At 46.5% G+C, this 26,820-nt stretch overlaps 1 protein-coding gene across 2 annotated transcripts in view; it reads left to right on the top strand.

Moving 5' to 3' along the window:
- Nucleotides 1–26,820, top strand: part of LOC119445344 (focadhesin) — a 377,760-nt gene that overhangs the window by 91,697 nt on the left and 259,243 nt on the right. For both annotated transcript variants that reach the window (XM_037709656.2, XM_037709655.2), the window contains exons 10-12: nt 1,091–1,258; nt 13,433–13,537; nt 18,322–18,536. In XM_037709656.2, coding sequence (XP_037565584.1) covers nt 1,091–1,258; nt 13,433–13,537; nt 18,322–18,536 — 488 coding nt within the window. The remainder of the gene's footprint in view (nt 1–1,090; nt 1,259–13,432; nt 13,538–18,321; nt 18,537–26,820) is intronic.

Here is a 26,820-nt window from a genome sequence, read left to right as displayed (position 1 = left end):
CCGTCCAAGATCTTCGGTTGGGATCGAATTAACTGAAAGGTTGAATCAACTATTGGAGTTGAACTAAAGGAAGTCTTCTGTATTCCAATACATGAGGCTAATACCCGTGCCACACGGGCAAAGTAAAGTGCACTTTGAGCGAGTGCACTTCAGCGCGCTGAGTGTCACTTTGGCGGCGCGCTGCTACACGAGAAAGAAAAGTGTTCTTTCAAATTGATGGCCATGGCTATCAGGAATCAGACGGGAAAGCATATATTTGTTAATATAAAAATGTGTGCACGAAAACATTTTTTTACTGTTAGAAACAACATTTACAATTCACCTTTACAAGCGCCGGCAACGATGGCAACTTGACCAGCAACAGTCAAAACGACTCGATCCACCAAACAACTGCGCAGCCATTACCCGGCGTGGTCGTGCACAGCCCCAGAGCGAGAGTAGTTTTTTGCTGTTCTTGTTTTTTGCAGTGTGGCATATTTTATTATCTTGTAATGTTAGCAATTTAAAACAATGTTATTAAAATTACTCCTGACTCTTCTTTCAATAATACTTTACTTATTTTTTACTCATTGCGACCGAGGCTACACACTTCACCGCCGCGAAGTGAGTTCGCTGAACACACTCGCCGGCGCGTGTGCTCTGTAGCGAGTGTCACTAAGCGTTCCCGTGTGGCAGCCTGCGAATGACACTAGCCGTGAAGTGCACTCGTTCAAAGTGCACTTTACTTTGCCCGTGTGGCACGTTTAAAACATTAAAGAGCATGTTTCTGAATGCACCAGAGCACACATCATTGCACTGTGGCATTTCAAGCTTGCTTTTGGTTTTTGAGATGTAGGTGTGAGCTCTAATTGAAATTAAACACTGCTTGTCCTTATGTGTTTGGATTACTGGAATCTGTTCCTCCATTGTAATGTGTGGCTGTGATGAAACCTAAGGGACATTTAGATTATGTACACTTGAGGTAATTGCTTGAATATTACAAGATTTTTCAGCCAAGATGAAAATAAAGTGGTGCATAATGCATGTAGATATTGCACTGCTTATTGCCGTGTCTGAGGAAGAGAGTACCATTGAGGTGCTCTGTGTGCAGGCGTGCCTGAAGCGTTGGCGGGACCTACGTGGTGTGCTGCCTGGTCGCAATGGGGCCCTGCTGGGCCTGCTGGTGGCCTCCTCCACCCTGGTGGGCAGCAGGACACCGAGCGAGGCGCAGCTAGCCCTGGACGCACTCCGACAGGAGGTCAACGCATACACCCAGTTGGTGAGTCTGCCACATTTGACGCAAACTGGCACCTGCTGCCACAATCAATGATACTTGTACTATGTTTTGGTTGCTTTTCAGATAATTGGCTTAATTGCACCATACAGTTGTTTTTACTTAAACTACAAGAACAGTTGTAAGATTAGGCTAAGTCTTGCTGACCCTTGGCCTGGCGATCTGTCGCTGTTGTTAGTCTTGCTTTAGCGAAAATAATGTAGTTGGAAATGAGTCATGGCATTGAACAGAACTGCTGAGACCACTGACTCATATTTTTAGACAGCTGTGGCACACAAAGGCAGCATAAAACAATCACATTTTCTAATTGTTAAGGTAAAGTACCGTAGATTGTCAAATTGTACCTTGCATGCAATTTTGTGCTGAGAATTACTAATGGCCACAAAATCAACAAACATGGGAACATGGGCGTCATTGTTTTGCTTCCAGTTTTCCTGGCTGTTCATATTCTCAAGGGCATAAATATTCTGTGGCAGCACTTTTATGGTGCACAGTGGATGGAATTGCCAGGTAAATAATATTGCCGACTTGGTTCCACCTGATTGCTGCAGTGCAGCTACATTTGCTGAGAGTCATAGACTTGGAAAGAAAGGGCTTGGCACATAAAAAATGTGCTGTCTAATGCATGGACTCTGCTAGCTCATATGTAGCAACCGCAACTCATCACCTGTTCCCATTACGAGATCTTGTCATGGATGCAGTATCTAGTGCATATTAGCCATATATTTAATCTTTATTGGTTGGTATTAGCGGTGTGTGAATACTTGAATACCACGAAATTGAAATGAATAGCAAATGTTTGAATAACGGTGCGTGAATCGAATATGTATGATTTGATTTGTAAGGACAGTGTTGCGGAGACAACCACCGCAAGGCCGAGAGATGGCGCCACCGGACAGAGCGACATCATCATCACCGATACGGAGCCGAGAGATGGCGCCACTGGACGGAGCGACATCGTGAGGATGGAGAAGGAGTCGTGGGAGGCCGAGGAGAGTGAATAAAGGGTTGTACTTGTTCGAGACGCGGTGTGCACGCTTCCTCCCTGACAAGTGGGGGCTCGTCCGGGATTGGAAATGGATAGCGTGAATGTTCCGGAGGAAGTAGTGCAGTACCTCGTCAACCAGACAGACAGATCGCCCATCCAGCGGGAACAGGTCGCCTCCCTGCTGCGGCAACGAGTGATGACCGCTGCCGTGACTACCGCGCCGGTAGGCCTAGGGGTGCCGGTGGCTGTGTCGCAGCCGCCTGCCGTGACTTGCATGCCATACGGGACATCAGAGCTGCCGAAGTTCAGGGGATTCAACGACCTACAGTCGCCGGAGGTGTTCCTCGAACGTTTGGAGAACTTTTGCCTCGTGTCTGGTATCGACTCAGGCAGAAGGCTTAGTAACGTGGTGCCGGCCACCTTGGAGGGCAGCGCTAAGCTGTGGTGGCGCTTTGTCGGCGTTTTCGCCACGTGGGAAGAGTTCACACAAGCGTTCCGTGCGGAGTTCGCTTCAATCGACTCGAAGCGCCGCCTGAAGGAAGAGCTTCAACAACGCACCCAGCACCCAGAGGAGAACCTGAAGGAGTTCATTTATGTCATATCGGCATACTATGACCGCATCGGTGAAACCGTACCGGAAGAGGAAAAAGTCCAGCGGGTTCTCCGCCAAATGCACCCGCAGCTACAAGACCTCGCAGAAGGGTCAACCTTTACCACTCTGAGGGAGCTCGCGACGGAGGCGGACGGATTGATGGAAAGAGCGTGGCGGCGATGGCAGTACAAACCGCCGCCACCACCAACAAATCAGGTCGCAAAGGATTTGGCATTTCAACCACACAGGGCAGTCGCTAACGCTCTCGGACCGCGGCCCATGTCGGCGGCTGCCACCGTGGGCACCACTACGTCAGCCACAATGTCTCCGCCGTACCACTGGCCACTACACCCCGCGGCGGTCCAACCGTCCAATCTTCGTGATAGAATTCATCCCGCCCCCACCCTCCCTACGCTGACGCAGCCGATCGCCTACACTTCGCAACCGGCCGCTCGTTGGCAGCAGCCCAACACACGACAAGTCCACTGCCAGCACTGCTGAGGGATCGGCCATGTTGCCCGCCAATGTGCCACGGGCAGGCAAAATGCGCCGCCCAGGTGTTTTCAGTGCCATCAACTGGGGCACGTGCGGGCCGAATGCCCAGAGAATCAGTACTCGGGAAACATCCATTGGTAGATGCTACGCCGGCGGGCATCTACGACAGCGCGCTCCAGGTTGCGGCCACTGCTGGCAGAAAGGAACCCCTTCTCGACATCCGCATCGGAGCAACAACATTCCAGGCGCTCGTGGACACGGGATCCAGTGTCAGCCTTCTGGGACAACAAGCGATGGCGGCCGCTGAAGCCACAGGAGCCAGTCACAAAAGAGAGGTGCGCACGCTCCGCCTGGCCACGGGCTGGTCTCAATCTACGTCCTCGCTCCGATGCAAGATCCACTGGGCGGCAGGCTCCCGCCGCCAGCGGTTCCTGTGTGTGCCTGACCTCTGTAAGGACATTGTACTCGGGAGGGATTTCCTGACAGTGACTGGAATATCGCTCCATATTGCACTGGGAGGTTGGACAATTGGGACGGAACCGCAGTGCATGGTACCCTTCGTCAAAGGAGAGCAGTAGGTTAAGGGGGAGCTAGAATCATATGACCTGCAAGCAATCTTTACCGAGCAACCAATCTTCGCTGAGCAACCTGAGCCTATGGTCAGCTCTGAGGTCTCAACCGCCAATGACCCTGCTAGCTTTGCGGCTCAGATGAATGTTGATCCACGTCTGGTGCAGGTGCTCGACACTTTCAGCCCAATTATTACAACTACCCCCGGGCGCACGACAATTGCTGAACATCAAATTGACACTGGGGACAGCCTACCTGTACGTTGCAAGCTTCACCCCGCCAATGCCAAAAAAACAGGCCATTATGGATAATTGCATCCATGACCTCCTAGAACAGGAGCTCATACGCCCGAGTACCAGTCAGTGGACGAGTGCTCCTGTTTTGGTCGCAAAAAAGTCTGGTGGCTTCCGCCTCGCCATTGATTATCGGCCACTGAATAGCTGAACAAGGGTGCCTGTTTACCCTATGCCCAGGACCGACTGGCTGTTGGCACAGCTGGGTCAGGCACAATGGTTTTCAAGTTTTGATCTGTCACAAGGCTTTTTCCAAATCCCAGTGTGCCAACCGGATATCCCTAAAACAGCATTTATCTGCCACCAGGGCACCTTTGAATTCACTAGGATGCCCTTCGGAGTGGCAGGTGGGCCAGCAACCTTCCAAACGTTGATGGACAGAGTTTTGGATGGTATAAATCATAAATTCACAATGGCATTCCTCGATGACGTCCTGGTGTATTCAGACACTCTGGACAACCACGTGGAACACATCCAATGTGTACTCGAGTGCATCAGAGCCGCAGGCCTCACCATCAACCCAGACAAAATCCAACTCTGCCACCACTCGCTCAGGTTCCTTGGACATATTATTTCACCTGGGCAGTGTAGACCTGACAAAGACAAAGTGCTTGCTGTGTTGCACTACCCTCGACCAGCAACAGTCAAACAACTGCAAGCTTTCCTTGGCCTGGCGGGGTATTATCGAAGCTTCATACCTCGATTTTCGCTCACAGCCCACCCCCTCACCAGCCTTTTGAAGAAAGATGCACCCTGGCAGTGGACCAACCAGCAAGAGTGCGCATTCCAGAGTCTGAAGCAGTCCTTGGCCAATGATGCCGTGGTGAACCTGCCTGACCTCAACCTGCCCTTTGTGGTGGAAACAGATGTCAGTGGTATTGGAATAGCTGCTGTGCTACTCCAGGCAAGCCCCGAGGAACTCAGACCTGTGTCATTCATAAGCAGGGTCCTCACGGAGGCAGAAAAACAGTACACTGTTCAGGAATGGGAGTGTCTGGCAGTGGTCTGGGCAGTCGATAAATTCAGACCTTACCTCGAATTCACGGAATTCGAAATCCATTGTGACCATTCTTCTCTCTCATGGATGTTTCAAACAAATCAAGCCTCACCTAGAGTCAAGCGGTGGGTCCTTAGGCTGCAAGGCCTTAACTGCAAGATCAAACACAGGAGAGGACTTGCCAACATTCCAGCAGATGCCCTTAGCAGAGCCCCCTTGAACTGTCCAGACAACCCAAGCCAGACTCTACCCGAAACTCTGTTCCCGATTACCGTTCAAGAGCCTGAGCAACACATTACGTTCGAGACAGTTGCCCCCCTGTCTGTGACAGACGATGTGACTCTCCTCAACGATATAGAATGCCTGATTGAGGAGCAAGGCGTGATCCACTGTTCGCTAAGCTGAAAAGCGTCATGCAAGGTACAACCCTCCCAGAGAACGACCCACAATCACGCCTAATTAGGGACTTGGCTGCTTCGACAGAACTGGAGTCTACTGGGTTGCTCGTTCAGCACAGAGGGAACCAAAAGGTGCCTTGGCTACCAGAGTGCTTGCGGACTCTGGTGCTGAAAATGGCGCATCACCACCTCACGAGTGCACATGTGGGTTTTTTCAAGACATTGCAGCGGGTCTCTTCTCGTTTCGTATGGCTGGGTATGCGAGCAGATGTATCTAAATATGTCAGATGCTGCAAAGTTTGCCAGCGCTCCAAGGCAAATCGCCAAAAGCCAGCGGGCCTTATGAGCAGCCAGTGGGCCACTGCACCGATGGAGGAACTTAGTGTAGATGTCATTGGACCGTTACCACTCACACCACGGCGCCACCAGTACCTGCTGGTGGTGGTTGACAAGTTCGCAAAGTTCATTGAATTGTTTCCTCTAAGAGCAGCTACCAGCCAAAACATTGTTGATTGTATGCAGCAAGTCTTCTGTCGGCATGGAGTACCAGTAGCAATTTCCAGCGACAACGGGCGCCCATTTGTCAGTACGCTTTGGAAGAGCCTCCTGAAGCAATGGGGCATAAAACACCGTCATACCGTGCATTACCGCCCCGCTGAACAGATGGTAGAACGCCATAACGGTACAGTTAAGGAATGCCTCCGGGCCTACTGCACAAACCACAGGGAGTGGGACTCTCACATCCCCGAAATTGCCTTTGCTCTCCGCACTGCAGAGAGTGTTGTGACAGGCTACATGCCTGCCTTCGTGTGTTATGGTCGAGAGCTGCGCACTCCATGGGAACCACCTGGCACCAAGGACAACGTTGAACCGCCTGCCACGGCTTACCATGCCTTTTCCGAAGAAGTCCGCCAGTGCCTTGCCCAGGCCTTTGAATTTACTCACGGACAGCAAACTGCCGCTCAGGCAAAACAAAAGACATATTACGACCACCACAGGTGGCCAGTTACCCTGAAACCAGGCGATCTTGTTCTCCTGGACAGCCATACTTTAAGTAATGCAGCAACAGGCGTATCATCGAAGCTCGCACCAAGACGTTCAGGTCCCTATAGGATTACAAGGAATGTCGGTGCTAATAACTTCATGCTGACAGACCTAACGACAGGGCGCCGTCGCGGGATAGCCCATGCTGACCAGCTGACCGCGTATTATGAATCTCGACTGGACATGCCCGCGACGGGTTCACGTTCTACGGGGGGGAGACGTGTAAGGACTGTGTGGCGGAGACAACCACCGCAAGGCCGAGAGATGGCGCCACCGGACAGAGCGACATCATCATCACCGATACGGAGCCGAGAGATGGCGCCACTGGACGGAGTGACATCGTGAGGATGGAGAAGGAGTCGTGGGAGGCCGAGGAGAGTGAATAAAGGGTTGTACTTGTTCGAGACGCGGTGTGCACGCTTCCTCCCTGACAGATTTTTTGAATAATCAGTATGTTTGGTGTAGAGGTCTGCGCAGTGCCGCATGTTGCGTGTGCTGCAGAGTGCCTCTTGCTCGATGTCGTGCAAATGTGTGCCTCACTTTGTTGTTTTTTATGCTAAAGGAGCACCGAGCGCACTGCGCATGAGCCGCCCTGTCTGGCGCGGTTGCGAACTTTGTCTCTGGGAGTGCTTCAGACCCTGTTATGCATGCGCTCTCCTACGTCTGCCTGATGCGGGGATTGAACACACAGCTCCCGAACGCTGCAATTCACAGAACAGCAATTCGTTGGCCGGGGCTGTCTCTGTTGATCGGTACAAAGTTCGTCCAGGTCGACAGGACAAATCAAAACAATAACGCAACGGGGACAGAGGAAATGGCACCGCAATCTGCGTATATTTTGGAAAATGTGATAGCATGTGCAAAGATCGATTAGCCGCTGGAAGGCACGTGGATCGTGTTGGATATCAGGCGATGAACTTAAGGCTGCTTCAACACAGCCATTAATCTAACCCGTACGCGTGATCTCACAATGAGCCACCCGTACAAACATATTAGCGGCAAGCATTCCTTGACGACTTGTGGCTCGTTACCAGATCAGCCAGTGGCGAACTTATGTCACGACTACACTGCCTAGGCCGTGAGGCGTAATGGCAGTTCTTCGCTGCTTTGATGGATGTCGGAGACTGAAGCTACGGTTTGGTGCCGAATCAATGCAGAGCTATTCGCCGCAGTCGCGTGATACTCGGAAAGCTGACAAACTGCCTTGCAAACGAATGCGAGTGTATGGTATGGCAATAAAGTTGCTCACGGTCACCATCTTTGAGACACCAGACGGCAGCCTCTCGTTCCCGATGCCGTTCATAGACGCACGTCAATCTTCGAACCCGTCACAAGACTAAGATTTACAAGGTGGGCGCGAGAGTGTCATGTAACAAGTGTGCTGATCGCCCGGCTACACTAATTTGTGCAGACAACGGATGGTTGAGGAGAGAGAAAAGAAAAGGAAGGGGTTGTTGCGCAATGTCTTTCCCGATTTCAAAATCTTTGGCAGGTGGCAAATCACGCTGAACCTGACAATGAAAAGGTCTATCGTCAGTGCCGACGACGGTCGACCTGCACTGCACCAACGATAGCTGCACGTGCAGCGGTGATCGAGTCATGTGATGACCGCAGCGATGGCCTAGCGGTAGAGCATCCGCCTCGTATGCGGGAGGTACCGAGTTCAAATCCCGCTGCCTCCGGGAACCCACCGGTTTTTCTCATGGGTAGAGATGTCCCCTGGCCTGGTGCTCGGCTGTCGTGGGGGTCCACATCTCGAAAGAGGGCCCAATAGAGATTTCAGCTGTTGTCTTCTCTGGGCGCCTCTTGTCCAACCACAGACGGCTTTTAGACGAGCATCCGCCGCGGCTGTGGGAGGCAAGTGCTGCCGCCGGGTACCTACCGGTAAAATAGGTACAAGCGCGCTCCCGGCCTGGTGCTCGGCCATTATGGGACCTGAACGCTTGGAAAGGGGTGTTTGACCTCAACCCGAAGGTGCCCCCACCTCAATAGGTGCTTGGGGCGCCACATGGGAAATGACCGCCATGGGAGCGGCCCAGACACCACTTTTTCTTCCGTGCTCACGTTGGTTTCGACGGGAATTCAGGGCGCAAGCTCCTTTCCCAAGCGTATCACCCCTGAAGGAAGCCGAACGCCAGGCCGGGGTACGCTTGTACCCTTTTGAACCAGTGGACTTTCGTCTGTCGTGCAGATTGACCTTATGATAACCAATCTGCCATAAAGATGGGGAAGCTCTTCTGTATCTTGAAGGAAAACTGGAAAGCAAGACTACCTATGCAATAAAAGATTGCCATAACACACAGGTCCACTATTAAACTAAGAACCTCATTATTAATCAGTACTACATCATGTCATTAATTCTTTAGCTTCAAAGTGCAGAAAAAATCGCTTCATTCTGTTCACCTGACACTTTGCTGATAAAAATGTATGAGAATACTAAAAAAATGCTAGAAAAAATACTAGAAAAATACTAGAACTGAACTGTAGTCGGTGCTGTACTAATTTGGGGTTCCCTTTAATAAAGGACTGTATTGTATGTCTTGATTTCTATGTACTGAATTTAGCTGATAGCCTGCTATGTGCTTGTTCTGCAACGCTAGGAGACTCCTGAGCATGTGCAGTGCCATGTTTTCTTGCCCAAAATTTGTTAGCATTAAATTTTGTGATAAATATTTTGATAGCCGATCTTCAATTCGATATTTGGATTTTTTCTCTTGATTCGATTCTATATTCGATTCAAAATCTACTATTTGGTATTCGCACACTTGTAGCTTCAGATTTACAAAAATTGTTGCCAGTAACCTGGTAGTTCTACAGTGACAAGCCAATGAAATGCAGTGAACAAGCCGAGTATATTACTGGGCACGAAGAAAGAATAACAGGAGGTGAAACTATGTGGTGGCGCCAGCGCGAGCACTTGTTGTGATAATGTCACGCTGGGAGAGGAGGAGACGCGCAGCTTCAGATGTGCTACCGCGCGTGGCAAACATTGGCGCAGCGCCCCTTGCCACGCCGCATGGAACTATGTCCCTCGCGGTCGGAGCGGCGCATGCGTGGCTGCGGTCACAGAAGAAAAAAGAAATTTGCTCTCCGACGGCGCCCGGCGTCGTCTGCTACTGGCCGCCTGCGCTGGGTTGTCTGATGCCGCAAAAAGATATGCGCCAGCTCTGTTTGCACTCGAGGAATAAAAGACCTGTAGACCATCTTGGTATAAATATTTCTTTTCAAGATTTAAATTTAGGATCACATGCTCTTTATGCGTCAATAATAGCAAGAAACTTGCACACTTAGAAGATCAGACGATGTGCGATTGTAGCCAGGCGCGTATAGAAAGAGCAGACGATTCGCAACCATACCCATGCGCTTATAGAAAACTACACTTGGTGCTTTTTCATATTTTTTGGCATAACAAAAAACGAGAACTTAATAATCTTTATTATTGTGCACCATAAAAAAAGGCGAAAGCTTGCACTAGGCCGTGCAAAGCTCTAGACACAGCGAAGATGACCGATTGATATCGAGTGGCTAGCCACCAGCGCTTTCGGCGTCGGCAAGCAGCAGCGTTCTTGGCACTGTGCCAACCTTGGTTAGCCTGCCTGCGTTTGTGGCATGCCAAGAACGCTTTCGCTTACCGACGCCAAACGCGTTGGTGACATTTCGCATGACTAGCACTGGATGCGTTGGCGTCTACGAGCAACAGCGTTCCTGGCATGCCACAAACGCAGGCAGGCTAACCAAGGTTGGCACAGTGCCAAGAACGCTGCTGCTTGCCGATGCCAAACGCGTTGTAGGCTAGCCGCCCGATATCAATCGGCCAGCTTCGCTGTGTCTTGAGCCTTGCGCAGCCTAGTACAAGCTTTTTTAGGCATGCTTCCATATACGAGTGGCTAAAATATTGGTCGTCTGTGCTGGGGTACTGGGTTCGAAATAAATTGTTGGAAACGTAATGACGGTCACCCTCATAGTCACATTAACGGTCAGACAGAAACATACAAACCGAAACTGGGTGGGAGAGCCAAAGAAAGCTATTACTTTCAATGTATTGCTAGTGGTAGGGGATGGGAAGCTTTCTTGTCTAGTAGCTTCGAGGTCACGGAAGGTTCAAGTGACAGCTTTATTATAAAGTGTAATGCGTATTTTAACCCAACTAACCGACCTCGCCACCTTGTGACAGCCAAAGAAAGCTATTACTTTCAATGTATTGCTAGTGGTAGGGGATGGGAAGCTTTCTTGTCTAGCAGCTCGAGGTCACGGAAGGTTCAAGTGACAGCTTTATTATAACGTGTAACGCGTATTTTAACCAACTAGCCGACCTCGCCACCTTGTGACAGCCAAAGAAAGCTATTATTTTCAATGTATTGCTAGTGGTAGGGTCTGGGAAGCTTTCTTGTCTATTAGCTCGAGGTCACGCAAGGTTCAAGTGACAGCTTTATTATAACGTGTAATGCGCATTTTAACCCAACTAACCGACCTCGACACCTTGTGACAGCCAATAAAAGCTATTACTTTCAATGTATTGCTAGTGGTAGGGGATGGGAAGCTTTCTTGTCTAGTAGCTCGAGGTCAGGGAAGGTTCAAGTGACAGCTTTATTATAACGTGTAATGCGTATTTTAACCCAACTAACCGACCTCGCCACCTTGTGACAGCCAAAGAAAGCTATTACTTTCATTGTATTGCTAGTGGTAGGGGATGGGAAGCTTTCTTGTCTAGTAGCTCGAGGTCATGGAAGGTTCAAGTGACAGCTTTATTATAACGTGTAATGCGTATTTTAACCCAACTAACCGACCTCGCCATCGTGTGACAGCTTTGTCTCAGCGTTCATATTCATAGCACATTGTATTCTGACGTGTGTAACCTAACACCTTGTACACAGGCGTCTAAAGGGAACTGTACTGGGTTTCACATGTCACTCGTGGCATTGGAAAGCTGGTATAACACTCGGCCACGCAACGCTTGAAACAGCGAAGCTAAGCGATCGTAGCCCAGCATTTAGTGGAAGTGTGCGTGAACTTTTCATCTTATTACTTGTGATGATGATAATGTCTTTTCGCGTGTCTCACACTTACGACCGTCACTGCTCAGCTTGGAACTCGACACCGCGTTCCAATGCCGACACCGCGTTCCAAGAGACCCGCTCCGTGAATGCGTCTCTCTGTCTATCTCGCTCTCATAGCGCACCAAACCTCTTCACCTCGCAGAGCACGAGCGTATGAACGCGCCAGCTGTGGACGAAGACGACGCTTGAACGCAATCATATGGTTCGCATAAATGTGTGTTCTGCAAATGTGGCTGTATAGCCTAGTGGTTACAACGCTCGCTTTGGGACCGGGGGTTCGCGGGTTCGAATCCCGCCTCGGCAAGGAAAGTTTATTTAATTTCTTTCTTAGTACTTTCTTGATAGGCACCACAAAATACGGCTGGCCTAAACAGCTTTGCTCTTAAAAGTGCCGATCAGAGTATGCGATACATAGCTACCATGCAGGGAAACAAAATTTAATTATATTTCAGCGGCACATTTTTGGAGACGTGGACAGACGGAACAGCAGAGTAGAGCAGAGTCTGCCGCTTGCTTCGCGCAGTCAGACCCATCCCTTCTAAGTTCTGCAGTTCCTCTACTGCTCCTCTACAATGTAAGTGTTCGCTGTGTATGCGTTCACTGATTGTCAAAAATGGGGCGCTGATGCTTCGTCCCAAGCTCTAACAGCGGATATAAGTACTGCGCGGTAAATGCTCGAACTTTCAAAGCTCCAAATGACATTGAACGCCTGCAAAAATGGTCAAGAGCTATAGAAAGCGAGGATCGAGCACTGACGAGAAACGACGTCTGCTAAAAACATATCCCCAGTGGAACGCTCAGCAGGCATAGAAACTACGCTGACATTGGAGGCGCAGTCTTCCCTGGCCAGCCGAAAAAGTCATTGTTGCTCCTTGGGGCGGTACTGGTCGGTCCCTGCCTCATGGCGCACTGGCCAGCTTAGCGAGAACACGTATAGTAGCTGCCTTCTCATTTAATGACAGGCATCGTGTTCAGTTAGCGTACTCGAGCTGTAGCTACTAATGCAAGGGCGGCGCACTGGCATCAAGCATCTGCTTGCGAGCAGACGACAAGACCAAGCGACCGAGCTCCGTGTTTCCCACATCACACTGATCCACTGCATCACTTCGACAAACCGTCACGTGACCATACGTCAGGTGTCTGGCGTTTGGTAGGGGGCGCTGTCACGATGTCCGCCGCCGCGCTCCTGTGTGACATTATGACAACACGAGAAGGAGCCGAGTTGCGCCTCCTGAATTGTTCTTTCTCCGTGTTACTGGGCCATTGAGTACTGAAATGCTGCAAAGGTATTTACACTCAGTTGCAACGGAGTCTTAAAAAGAAGGAAAAATGTACATGCTGGGCTTGTATACGGATGTGAAAAAGAAGAGGGTACTTGTGCCCCTGCTTCTGTGACATGGTTCCTTCATAGCAAGAACATTGCACATGTCACTGTTCAGAACTCGTCTAGGGCTCTGTTCGACTATCACAGTTAGTCTTGCAGATGGGTTTGTAGAGCAACCTCACTTTTAAAATAAAGCACAGCAAGACCATTGTCAATAACGGAGGATTTCAGTTTGAAGTGAAGCAGGATCCAAGTCGCCCATGTGAATCGCAGCGAGTGCACGATTCCGCATCGTTCAACACTGGGCGAGTGAATTCACAGCAGAAAGCTGCGATGGTGTTTCACTGGCGATGCTACGCTAGCCTGTGTCTTGCAGACGGCAACATGTGATGCCATTTCAGAGCCCGAGTGTGCTGCCACTGCTGCTGTACGTGCTGGGCCGTAGCCGCTGTCCAGCCACACTGGCCCTGGTGCTACGCTCGCTCGCCGACACGGCCGACCACAAGGTGGGGGTCACATGTGGCTGTCAAAGGGGAAGGCCATTTCAATAAAGTCTCCGTGGGGGGAGTGATATGGTAAGCTTGTGCAATTGTAAATTTTTGGGGTTCAAAGTGAAGTTGAAGGAAATAGTGAGACTGTTGAATAATTTTGAAGCATATAATTTGAATAGTTGCGGGATTTGCATGAAACTTTTATACAAGAGCCAGAAGTTGACAAATCTAAAATAATATCCTTGCAAAGATGGGAAATTTCATCTGTGGAAATTCGAAGTGCTGTTATTATACTTTTTTGGCTCTTTCTGTTTGAATCACGCAGCACTTATGGATGAATTGGCATGTCTCATCTTAAGCACGACTGCTTGAAACAGAGTTATGTTATTCTGCCTGTGCTGAGTAGGGCTATGAGCACAGCACTGTCTAGGTTAGTTGCACTGTAAGTCATGAAGATTGTTATGTTTGTCGTTGTTATGATTTGGTTTTCCTAGGTCAATGTGGGGCTTTTGCCCGGGAGTGTACTTAAAATACACGTACGTGGTTCGAATTATTCTGGCCACCACTGAGGCGAATTCACAGTTGGGAAAAGAAACAACGAAGCCGATTGTAAGAAAAAACATGAACATGTAATTAACACAAACAGTCACACGCACAAACCAACTGAACAAGAAAGCAAGACTAACAGAAACGTTCATGCAGTTCTAGATGTTCTCACACAATAAACAATTACGTAAAACAATAATCCGTGACCGGTCACAATTACTTCGCATGCGTCAGTGCAGCTGCATGGGGTGGCGTTGCGACGGCCAGCCAGCTGCAGGGCATCAGTCGCGCGAGGAATAAAGCCCCTGAAACTTTGTGAAATAGCGACACTCTCCTCCTCCGCCTTCACTCCTCCTCATTTCTCCTCTCTTTGACTCTCCCTTCTCGACCGTGGCCGCCTACAACGCTTGAGTGTAGTAGACGACCTTTCGCATAGGTAATGCACGTATAGCAAGGCAGTGCGCTCTAAGAATTCGCATTGGCTTTCTAGTTTCGAGTAATTTCGTGTACACCATAGAATTTCTATATTGAGGGTTATACAAATTTCATGATGGCAGCTTTTTTTTCCTGTTTTGATAACTACTTTTTTTAAGTATCTAAACGAGCCCTAACGCCGTACCATGACATTTGTCAAGCGCATGCCGCAAGATCTTGTTGCGAATGGTTGTAAATAACACATTTACGATCGAATGCCAGTATCCTGGCCTCCAGCAAGCCCTTGGTAGCCTAAATAATCTGCACCGACCTTATCATGTGAATTTGCGGGGCGTATCAGCTATGACGCACAAAGGCTGGCAGAGGGCACAAACGCACTAGCTGTAGTGCCCTACAGCAAGTGCGTTTCAGAGACATGGTGCCCGTACGAACTAAAAGTAGAACCAACGAGCAAGCGAATGACTAAATGAGCATGCGAACGACAATATGGACGACTAAACGAATGAGGAAATGACTAAACGAACGACGACTATAAGCCAGCCAGTGAATGAGCGGGAGACCACACGTTTTCTCAGCGAGGGCTGCACCGCCGCATCTTAACCTTCACACACTTTAGAGCTCACGCGCATTAGCACATACGTCTTAAAGACCTTTGATGCTTTCGTTCAGTGACAAACACACCCCGTAACTCAGTTTCGGAAGAGCGTGCATGCTTTTCATCGGTGCATTTGTATTGCAAATCCACTGGGTGACCGATGAACACGAACAAGAGGCAAACGAAGCTATCGCTCTAAAGAAGGCTAGTAAGTGACCACAGAAGGCAGAGTGTTGCTTTCCTATGATGGGTTTTCACGCTCGAGCTTCAAATTTTGTCTGAATCTTAATCACGCTGAATCTTAAAAATCACGTTCTTGCACGCAGCCGCGAATTCAAGCCTGTTCACGTACAACACGATTAAGCGCACCAAATATGACCACGTAGTGCTTATGTAAATAAAGTACACGTCGCGTAGGAATCGTGTTTAAAGCGTGCACACAAATGGCAATGTGACCAGTGAACTGTGCAATACCTACTACTTTATGGCCCACAACAAATTAAGCAAGCCTGACACATACGATAGACTCTCCAATTAGCTGGCATGGTCGTGTGGAGGATGTTGGTCTGAAGTTCTCCCTCAAAATTCAATGAATCCATGTCTTTCTTCTCGTGCTCGTCGCGCTTACCAGACGGTATCGAGAAGAGCTTGTTACGTTTGCTGAAACTATTTTGGCATCCAAAGGCGCAGCACGTCATGGTGATGGAAAATGTCGTGAAGCGACGCCGCACTTAGCACAAAACAGTTCAAGGCATTCGTAAACCAAAAAACACGGAGGAGCAACGGCGCCAACATGCGCTCCTCGCCAGTCGGTAGATGCTTCTCAAGCGAAAATGGCGGTGGAGTGCGACTGTAAACAAACGAAGCCGGCGCGATGGCCCACGTGATGCCATTAGGCCAATAGCAATGTGGCGTCAGCCTCAGCCACGGCGCGCGAGGAGGCAGTGGCATTTTTCAAAGCGTGTCGCTACTTTACGAAGTTTGAGGGGCTTTAGTGAGGATAAGTTGTTGCTTGCTTCTTGAGGATCATCCACAGCTTGGCCAAGGAGTCACAGGAGAGGAGTAGGAAGATCTTGCCTTCAGCACCATGTCACCAGGACCCACAAACACCATAGGCTGGAGGTAGGACAGAGGCCAGATTCGCTGAAGTCATGAAACTCGGGCCTGCAGCCCAACAGCTTCGCTTCTCCGCCCGGCGCTCCTGAAGTCTTGAGGCTTGGTCCCACAGCCCGACAGCCTCGCTTCGTCCACTCCGTGCACCGGCCTTCTTTTTCCAGACAAGCAGCGTTCCTTCTTCTATTCTTCTGCTCCTTCTTCCAGCACTCGTGTGTCTCCGTGATTGGCTGTTGGCCGAGGTACTGCGTCAGGCGAGCTTGTGTCGAATCCCACCATTCTTTTTCTTTTGTAGTCTGTGGATGTCCGCTGCACCGGACACGTGCACATTAGTCTTTACACATGACAGTCATTCGGAGCTGCCTATGACCACTTCAAGGTACCCATGCAAAGCTTCCTAAAAGGCATAGTTAGGTGTCTTTGCTAAGAGAGTTGCAAAACAATTTCTTTTGCAGCTATTAGTTCCGGCAACAATTTTCATTCATTTTATAAAATACATTGGGTGTCAGTGAAGTGAATTTAAGGCCATATTGTCAGTGGTTTGTACTAAAAAAAAAGTATTATCACTGAAGAAGGACTGTCATTACTCTCTCATTATTTAGTTGAGGCATTTTCGAATCTGGCTCATATTGTATCTTTCACTAGACGGAGGAATCAGGTCAAGAAGCCCCAGTTTTACGGCACGTTTTATGCCACTGAAGGAACTCTTTTGAAGTACAGCCATTAGTGAAAAGAATTAGGTGATCCAAAAGGCTCAGTTATTTATTAATATAGTTAAAACGATATGAAGCAGACGGACAGTGAAGCCAGGGAAGCATAGGAGAAATTAACTGTTACTTTTCATTGTAACACAGAAATAATAAGGGAAATGAAAGTGGGCAAAAAGACAACTTGCCACAGCCGGGAGCCAAAGCAACATCTTTAGCACTACGGCTATAGTGCTCTACCATTAACCATGACCAGGTCTGGGCATTGCAAGCAGACAAGTGTAGTGTGTAATTCACATACTGAAGATTGTGTTTTTGAAGTATCAAGTCTCTGGGGGGTACAAGAATAGCAGAAATTTCAAATGAAAGCCCATGCTCCCTTCCTTTTGAGGGGGTTTCTGCCAGAGAATCAAGGTCGCACTCATGAACGCCTCATTGTAAGGGGCACTCCTGCAGTGGCATTGATTATTGCTAGCGAATATTTGAAAAGTTTGAATATTATCAAACATTATATTTTTAATATTCGGTTGGATACGAATATTTGAATCATCTCAAATATATTGCTGGCTGTGCGGGAGCAAACAGGGTTCTTAGCATTTGTTTCTATCTAATCTAAGAATATGGGGGCGATATTGTGCAGAATTTTGTGATGGCTTCTTGCTACTGGGGAAATTTCGCCTGTAAAGCACACTTAGCCACTATACCTCTTAACTTTGCGGGGAAAGCCAGCCTCTCAGTAGCAAGGGGTACGCATTTGCAGACAAATACACAATGTTTTAGTATAATGGCTTACTAGTCTAGTTTTTTAGCATTGACAATGCAATTGCAAAAGTTGCGAATAAATGCATGTACATATCATTATTCTACATTCTTAAATAAGTATTCGTATTCGATTCGTATTGAGAAAATTTGATGTTCATGCACACCTAATTATTGCACTTCGGTAAGTCATCCCATGCAGAACACACTAAACCACCACTGGAAGTGCGCTGTGCAGCAAGAAAAGACAAAACAGAAAAAGAAGCCAGGACTTGTGACATAAACGTGGCGTGGTCCCTTGACTTCTGTACGGGAGAAGACGGAAGGAATGCTGCTTGCGCACACTAGTCGAGGCAGAAGGAGAAAATGTCTATGTTGGCAGTGAAGCTCGCCTCCTGGCACCAGCACACCTGCCATTGTATTCTCAGGTTGTCAAGGATCCTTCAGTTGGTAGTTTGAAGCTAGATCTTCTGGTCCCTTGTTGTCTGCCACCTTTATCATGCAGCGCAATATATTTCAGCGTAGTAACCTACTAACGTGAAATTCTGCTCTGCCCTTGTTGCCAAAATGAGTAATAGGCACCATATCTGTGTGCTGGCGTCTTAGGGCTTGCTGAAACCCTACTATACTTGGCATAAATGCAGTACGCCCTGGGCCCCTTGTGGAGTGGCGTGCGTGCCCTGTCGGGACACCACCCAGTGCTGGCATCTATGTTCCTGCCCAGCCTGGCTGCTCTGTGTGTGAGGCAACCCCAGGCCCTCCCCCTGCTGCTGCAAGTATTGGGGGATTCACCTGACAAGGCTGATGACAGCCTGGCTCTGGCCAAGGCACAAGCCATCGACGTCCTCCTGCAGCACAGGTGACCCCCAGAGAATACTATAGTCAGGACGGTGGGAAATCACAGAGGACAGGCCGTTTGTATTTTCGGTGCATGTGAGAAGTCACGTGAGAATTTACCTTCACAAAGGTAGACAGCTAATGACTACGCCATTGTTGCTGTAAAAAGATGGGCCACCAGCAACTGTGCTGATGCGGACAATGTGCATTGACCTAGTGCTTTGGGAGCTTTCAGTATTTCTTGAAGGCAATACTGATCTTGCCATAGCTTAGTCTACGATGTTTGACAGTGCGAACGTAGACAAAGTAAGGACGTTTGTCGGCATTCACGCTGTCAAACATTATGGATTAACACTACTAGCCTGGTCACATACCTTACTGCCTAGCTTGATGTAGGATTAATTGGTCATACTGGCAATACTAAAAAAAAAAAAAAGACCTTTTGTGCTGCTAAGACCAGTGTGTCGGAACGAAATATTTTTCGTTATGGTTTTAGTTTCGTTCAACTGAAGAAAGTTCCTTTCCGGTTCGGCTCCGGAATGAAAAAAAAAAAGTGATCCGTAAAAGTTCATAATGATTATTTATTTATTTATTTTATTTATTCAAAATACCCCCACAGGCCCTCATTATGAGGGCCTGTGGGGGGGGGTCAGAGGCGCACAGGCACTGGTCACAGATTATACATCATATTAAAAACAAGACAATATAACAAAAGTAATAATAGAGTGAAACATAGGGAATATACAAAATAAGTCACAATTATTTCGGAGAAAACATTAGTACATATTGGGAAAAACATAAGGCAACTGCAATGAAAAGCAAAACAGCAACAAATATGAAAAACACTGTAAAAGTCCCAAGATAATAATAATAATAATAATAATAATAATAATAATAATAATAATAATAATAATAATAATAATAATAATAATAATAATAACAACAACAACAACAACAATAATAATAATAATAATAATAATAAGATTAGTTGACAAGTCGTGAGCGAATTAAATCTTGAAACTTTGTCAAGTCAGGTTCAGTGGCAATGTCTGATGGTAAGGCGCTCCACTCAGTTATTGTGCGCGGTAAGAATGAATATGCATAATGGGATGACTGGCAGTTAATGCGTTTGACGTTGTATGGATGGTCACGACGTGGAAAGATAACTGGTGGTGACTGAAAGAAATCATCATGAAGTGATGGATGGTGATAAAGCTTACGGAAAAGTGATAGGCGAGAAAGTTTACGGCGAAGTGCTAAGGTGTCTAACTCAGCCTTATTCTTTAACGAGGTGACGCTGGGGTAACGTGAATAATCTGAAAAAATGAATCGTGCAGCACGGTTTTGCAAGGCTTCGATGTTACTGATAATATAAGTTTGTTCGGGATCCCAAATGGCAGACGTGTATTCTAATTTAGGACGGATTAGTGTTGTGTACGCTAGTTTTTTAACATGCATTGGGGCTTCTTTTAAGTTATGTTTATTAAGTCCGAGAGTACGGTTAGAAGAGGCAAGGGTAAGATTAATATGATTATTCCATGATAAGTTTGACTGAAGATTGATGCCAAGGTACTTGTAAGTTGTGGCGAGTTCCACAGCGTTGTTATCAAGAGAGTAGGTGGTTGGAATTCGTGGCCTATTGGTGAAAGACAAGAGTTTAGTTTTGGAAACATTTAATGGCATTAACCAATTAGAACACCATGCACTTATTACCAACAGGTCAGTTTGTAGTAAGTGATTATCAGTGTTACTTCTTACACATCGATACAGTACACAGTCATCTGCAAATAGTCCGATTTTGGATAACACGCAACTGGGTAAATCATTAATATAGATTAGAAGGAGTAAAGGTCTAAGTACGCTGCCTTGTGGAACTCCAGACGTAACATCAGCATAAGATGAGTTAGAATTGTTAACTGATGCAAACTGAATTCTAGATGAGAGAAAATCGGTGATCCATGCAATTATAGTAGGGTGAATGTTAAGCTGTGAAAGTTTAAGTAACAACCTATGGTGTGGAACACGATCAAATGCCTTGGAAAAATCTAAAAATATTGCGTCAACTTGAAACCGAGCGTCCGTCAGTGCGTGTATGTCGTTAATAAATCCGGCTAGTTTGGTTTCGCATGAGTAGCCCTTGCGAAAACCGTGCTGATACTTGAAAATAATGTTATGGTCTTCAAGGAAGTTGATGACTTGAGTGTGTATTATATGTTCAAGTAATTTACAAATAGTACTGGTTAAGGAAATGGGACGATAATTGAGCAGGACAAGCACGATCACCTGATTTGAAAATGGGTATTATTTTAGCTTAGCAAACATCTACAAGGATTCCACAGCTACCTTGGTTCTCCACAAGAAAAGTAGAAAGTTACCTATCAAGAAAGGGGTCAGGCCAGGCAAGGAGACACAATCTGTCCAATGCTATTCACTGCATGCTTAGAAGAAGTACTCAAGCTCTTAGACTGGGAAGGCTTAGGAGTGAGAATAAATGGCGAATACCTCAGCAACCTTCGGTTTGCAGATGAAATTGTCCTATTCAGCAACAATGGAGACGAATTACAACAAATGATTGAGGACCTTAATCGAGAAAGTGTAAGAATTGGGTTGAAGATGAATATGCAGAAGACAAAGATAATGTTCAATAGCCTGGCAAGGGAACAAGAATTCAGGATCTCTAGTCAGCCTCTAGAGTCTGTAAAGGAGTACGTTTATCTAGGTCAATTACTCACAGGGGACCCTGATCACGAGAAAGAAATTTACAGAAGAATAAAATTGGGTTGGAGTGCATACGGCAGGCATAACCAAATCCTGACTGGGAGCTTACCACTGTCATTGAAAAGAAAAGTGTACAATCATTGCATTCTACCGGTGCTAACATATGGGGCAGAAACTTGGAGGTTAACGAAGAAGCTCGAGAACAAGTTAAGGACCGCACAAAGAGCGATGGAACGAAAAATCTTAGAACTAACGTTAAGAGACAGGAAGAGAGCGGTGTGGATCAGAGAACAAACGGGGATAGCCGATATTCTAGTTGACATTAAGCGGAAGAAGTGGAGCTGGGCAGCCCATGTAATGCGTAGGATGGATAACCGGTGGACCATTAGGGTTACAGAATGGATACCAAGAGAAGGGAAGCGCAGTCGAGGTCGGCAGAAAACCAGATGGGATGATGAAGTTAGGAAATTTGCAGGCGCAAGTTGGAATATGCTAGCGCAAGACAGGGGTAATTGGAGATGGCAGGGAGAGGCCTTCGTCCTGCAGTGGACATAAAATATAGGCTGCTGCTGCTGCTGCTGATGATGATGATGATGATTATTTTAGCAATGCGCCAGTCGTTAGGAATACAGCCAGTTGATAGTGACTGGGAAAATAGAGCGGTTAACATAGAACAAATACTATGCGATGTATTCTTTAAAAATTTATTATTGAAGCCTAGATGGTCGGCGCTAGATGACGTTTTAAGATTGCTTAGTAGAGCTAAAACACCAGACTCACTGATGACTATCTCGTGCATTGTGATTCCTACTAATGCCTTTAAAGTCGGCAATGAGTTAATGTTTTCAGGAGTGAAAATTGTTACAAACGTATCATTAAGCAGTTGAACACAATCTGAATCGGGTATAGGAACTCCATGAGAATCAGTAAGACTGATGTCAGCGCGAGTTACAGGATTCACAACACGCCAAAAGCGACGAGTATTATTTTTTAGCATGGATGGTAAATCATGAGAAAAAAGTTATGGCAAGTAGATTTTAGCAATGCCTTATAAGCCTTTTCGCACGCTTTGTGTTTGTCATGGGCACTCGCGAGACCAGTCAGTTTTGCCTGCCTGTACAGTCTCTTCTTTTTGTTATTAAGCCGCCGAAGCTTGTTGGTAAACCAAGGAGAACTGTTTTTGCAGGAAATGGCTAACATAGGAATGAACGTGTGAATGAGAGAACTGACGTTGGCTTTAAAGAGGGCCCAGTTCTGTTCAATGGAGCGTGAATGAAAATCATGCAGAAATTGATCTGAAAATGTTGTTAATTCATTGTTAATTGCGTCGAAATTGGCTTTACCGTAACATCTTATTTTCTTTTTGGTAATTGTTCTTTTGCTCATGCAAAAGTTAATGCATCCAGTTATAACATCATGATCTGCGATGCCTTCTTCATGAGTTATGTCGGAAACTATATCAGGATTGTTAGTTAAAACTAGGTCTAGTATACTGGCAGAAATTTCAGTGGATCGTGTTGGCTGACTAATAAGTTGGGTTAATGAAAAGTCAAGACAAGTGCTCAGAAAAGAATGTGCGGCCGCATCCGTGGCCGATTGGATCGCATGAATTGGATCGCATGCAAAATTTTCAAAGCGAAGTAACGATAAAAACAGTGTTTATTTTTCTCAATGAGTGAATTATGAATCCGCAGGTCCATGCTCAGTGCCTCGAGTCAAGGCACTGAGCAGGATCTCAGAAGCAGCATGTCATGTAGTGTACTCGCCAAAATGCTAGACCGCTGTTCCGATAAAGCGAACTTAAACGAAAGCTACAGCTTCAGTAATAAAGCATTGTATTAAAACGAAACGATAAGCTCTTCAGCGCGCAAGCCCAGGGTTTTGCTACGATGCCGATCTGCTAGTGCACTGAGCGGCAGGCTTAGATTAGTTTCTCGACCGCCTATCGCTTGCGCTATCCCTGCCTGAGATACGTGCTTTTGTGGACCCCTGGGATACGGGCTAGCGTTGACATTGCCTGTTGTTGGTTGTTTTGCTTTGCCGACTTTCCCCTTGAACCGAAAACCGATAAAAAATATTTCGGTTTTACTCCGAAACAAAATAATAAATAGCTTTTCCGTTACATTTTCGTTCCGGTCGAAAATATCGTTTTCTTTTTTTCATTTTTCGTTTTTGTTTTCATTCCATTTTCGACACACTGGCTAAGACTTCTACAAAGACAAATATGAACATCACATAGAAATGTAAGAGCTTGCCTAAATGTAGAGATGGTCAAGAAAGTCAGAAGTCTAACACCTTGCATTTCTACACATGAACCCACTGTACGTGACACAGCGACGGTGACTTTCAATAAAGTATAAAAATATGCCTCAAGCGCATAAAATTATGGTAGGAGTTCATTCATGCTCCTCTGTATCTAGATCACTCATTAAAAAGAGTTTGATCACACAGCTTGAAAAACTACTGAAGTAGCAGTAGCGGAAATTTTCGTAACAGACTGTCTCATTTGCATTCCATGTGACATAGGGCCAACAGGCATGTACAGCCGTTAGCACGCTTGTCTGGAACACTTGAATGCCATGCTTTAAGCTGCACGGGCACCGTCTACTGATAACGCCTGGTTTTGAGATAACTTACATTTCAAAGCAGAGTAACGATAAAAACAGTATTTATTTTTCTCAATGAATGAATTATGAATCACAGGAAGAGACCTCCGTCCTGCAGTGCACATAAATATTGGCTGATGATGACATTTCAGCATGCAGCATCACACTGATGAAACTGCCTCAGTAATTTTTTCTTTGCCGGTTATCATGATCTGGGTTTGTTGGCAGAGGCGCCACAGGGCCACAGCTGGAGAGCCCTGTGGCGGAGGTAATGCTTAACAAAACTTTCAGGGGAGCATTCTCCGAGATATGTTATCTCTGTTTTTGTTTTATGAGGATTGCAGGGTATTGCAGCTGTTGAAGCCACATTAACTGACATGGCAAAAAAGATCAACGCAGTTCAATCAGTGTGGTGGCTCATGCACAGATGTAGGTTATTTCGAACCAGGTTTTATCAGTAGACAGTGCCCATACAGTTGAGTGCACAGCATTCGAGCGCTCTAGACAACCGTGCTGACAGTTGTGTGGATCATGCTTCTTGTATTTCTAAATGAGAAAAATATGCCTTATCTACGCTGTTCATGCACAGTTAGTGGCACTGCTGAGATTGTGTATTGCATATCTCAAAGTGCAGTATTCCATGTATCTGCAACTTACTGCGACATCTCTCCAGAGCTGCAAAGAAGCAGTGAACGTAAGCGGTGAACGTCAGCCCGCAGGCTATACTGAGGTCTGATGTCAAGTAATTCCAGTAATTTATATCATGTAGTGGGGAAGAAGGTCACGAACTATTGAGAGAGAACGACGACGTCCAGCTGCTCGAAGAGCGCGAGACAGTGACCGACGCTCCTGGGCCAAGGCTATTGTTACATAGCCCTGCTTGTAAATAAACCCCCTTAGAAGTAGTATTAAGCTGCATACCTAAACAGCAGGTGCCGGGTACCTAGGCCTCCACTGTGAATCTGGCAGTAGTGACAGCTCACGACACATCAGTTCTCCAACGAAGCTCCTGACTTATGCACGATTATAAAAGGCAGTTACATAATAATATAAAAAGTGAAATAAACCGATGTAAGCCTCAATCAGTCTTGATTAATGAGCAGGTAAGTGCCATGACCTAAGTAATGGTCATCAACTTGTTACCGGTAAAACCAATTCATTGTGCGAATTACCTGTGTGATCTTTGATAAGCCATGTCAGAAGCCATGTTGAGTACTTGAAAAAGATTTGGTGTGCTGTGAGTAATGCTTGAAAACAAAGTGCTCCATGACTTTGCTGCTAGGGCAGAACAAGCATTGTGGAAGTGAGCGTCACGCGAACTTGCTGTGACCACTGCGGCTTTCCAGATTTCAAGATCTATGACCGATAGCGAATCACACGGAACCTGACAATGAAACGTCACGAACAGCACCTGTTCTTTACTGTCGGTGCTACGTGTAGAGCGGTGATTGGGTCACGTGATGCGACGCTCTTACATCTGTCACGCAGATTGACCATACGATAACCCACCTGCCATAAAGTTGGGATAGCCATTCTGTATTTCGTAGAAAAACTGGAAAGCAAAACTTTCTATGCAGTAATTAAAAGATCACTTTAAAACACAGGTCCCCTATTAATTATTTCTCTACCGTGCCCATTGGGCATCGTTAGCCCGCTATCGCTGGTTTGAAACACCGCTTTCGAGACCTTCCGCGCCGCTCATAGACACACTGCGCTATTGGACGTGAAGGAGAACTATATTTTTGTTTTCTAAGCAGTTCACTTTTTTCCCACCAGGTGGTAATTTGTAAACGCGCTCTGAAGTCTCATGATCGTCAAAGTAGAAAGCATAAATGGCCGCCCGCTATCGATGGTTTGGATCGCCGCTTTTGAGACCTCCCGTGCGCCTCATGGACACAGTATGCCATTGGACATGAAGGAGGAAAACTATATTTTTGTCTTCTAAGCAGTTTGCTTTTTTCTCACCAGGCGGTAATTTTTTAACGTGCTCCAAAGTTTCGTGATCGTCAAAGTAGACAGCAACAATGGCCGCCTCCGGGAGCAGTGTGTGCGCTTGGAAAGATAGCAGATCTTGTGATTCTTCTGATTCTGTGGCTGATTTTATTCATGGATCGAGCAGCTGCCTATTAGACGGCAATAATTTTGTATATCTCATAATGTTTGCTACATTTTTTTCTTAGTAAATACAAGCATGTCTTTAAAACTTTGTTCAGTTTTATCGCACAATCTTGATTCTGGCAATTACATCTCGTTAATAAATTTTTTATGCATGAAAAGTGCATTTATTCTGCTTTTTTTTATATTACATAAAATAATGAGTGCAGTAGTTCCTTCAGAAAGAAATACCTGGCATAACCTACAACAAACATCTATTTTCACCACTGTAGGGAAAGAGTTAAACTAATAACCTCATCACTATTAATTGGAATAGAACATGCCACTAATTCGTCGAAGCAGTAGCATGAATTGAGATAGGGTATGACAAGGGAGGACAACACATGCGCCAACTTTCAACAATGTTTATTTAAATTGGTACATACGTATATACATGCATGAATAACAGCGAGTGCGCATGTCACACATCTGATTTTCAGGAAGCTGATGTGATAGTCAAAAATAAAGAAAAGCTAGTGAGAGAAAAAATTCAGGCCGAGATGATAGACAGACTGGGCACACGATGTGTCAGCACACCATCTGTCGGGTTATCTGGAAAAGAACTAACATTTCCTTGTGTCGATCTTAAACAGTTTTGTGATCTTGGCTGTGTCACATGCGCACTCACTGCCATTCATGCCTGTATGTATGTACGCGTATGTACTAATTTAAATCAACATTTGTTGAAAGTTAGCTCTTGTGTTGTCTTGCCTCTCTGTCTCTGACTTAAGTTTGCACTATTTCTTGGATGTGATGTACCAACAAGCCCAGGCTGCTCTTGTCACTAGTTCATTAGTTTCTGAGGAAATAAAAAGCACTTGATTCTAT

The sequence above is a fragment of the Dermacentor silvarum genome, chromosome 3 (assembly GCF_013339745.2).
Source record: "Dermacentor silvarum isolate Dsil-2018 chromosome 3, BIME_Dsil_1.4, whole genome shotgun sequence".
NCBI classification, from domain to species: domain Eukaryota; kingdom Metazoa; phylum Arthropoda; class Arachnida; order Ixodida; family Ixodidae; genus Dermacentor; species Dermacentor silvarum.
Note: the sequence above shows the minus strand (reverse complement) of the source record. Positions and strands in the feature narration are given on the sequence as shown.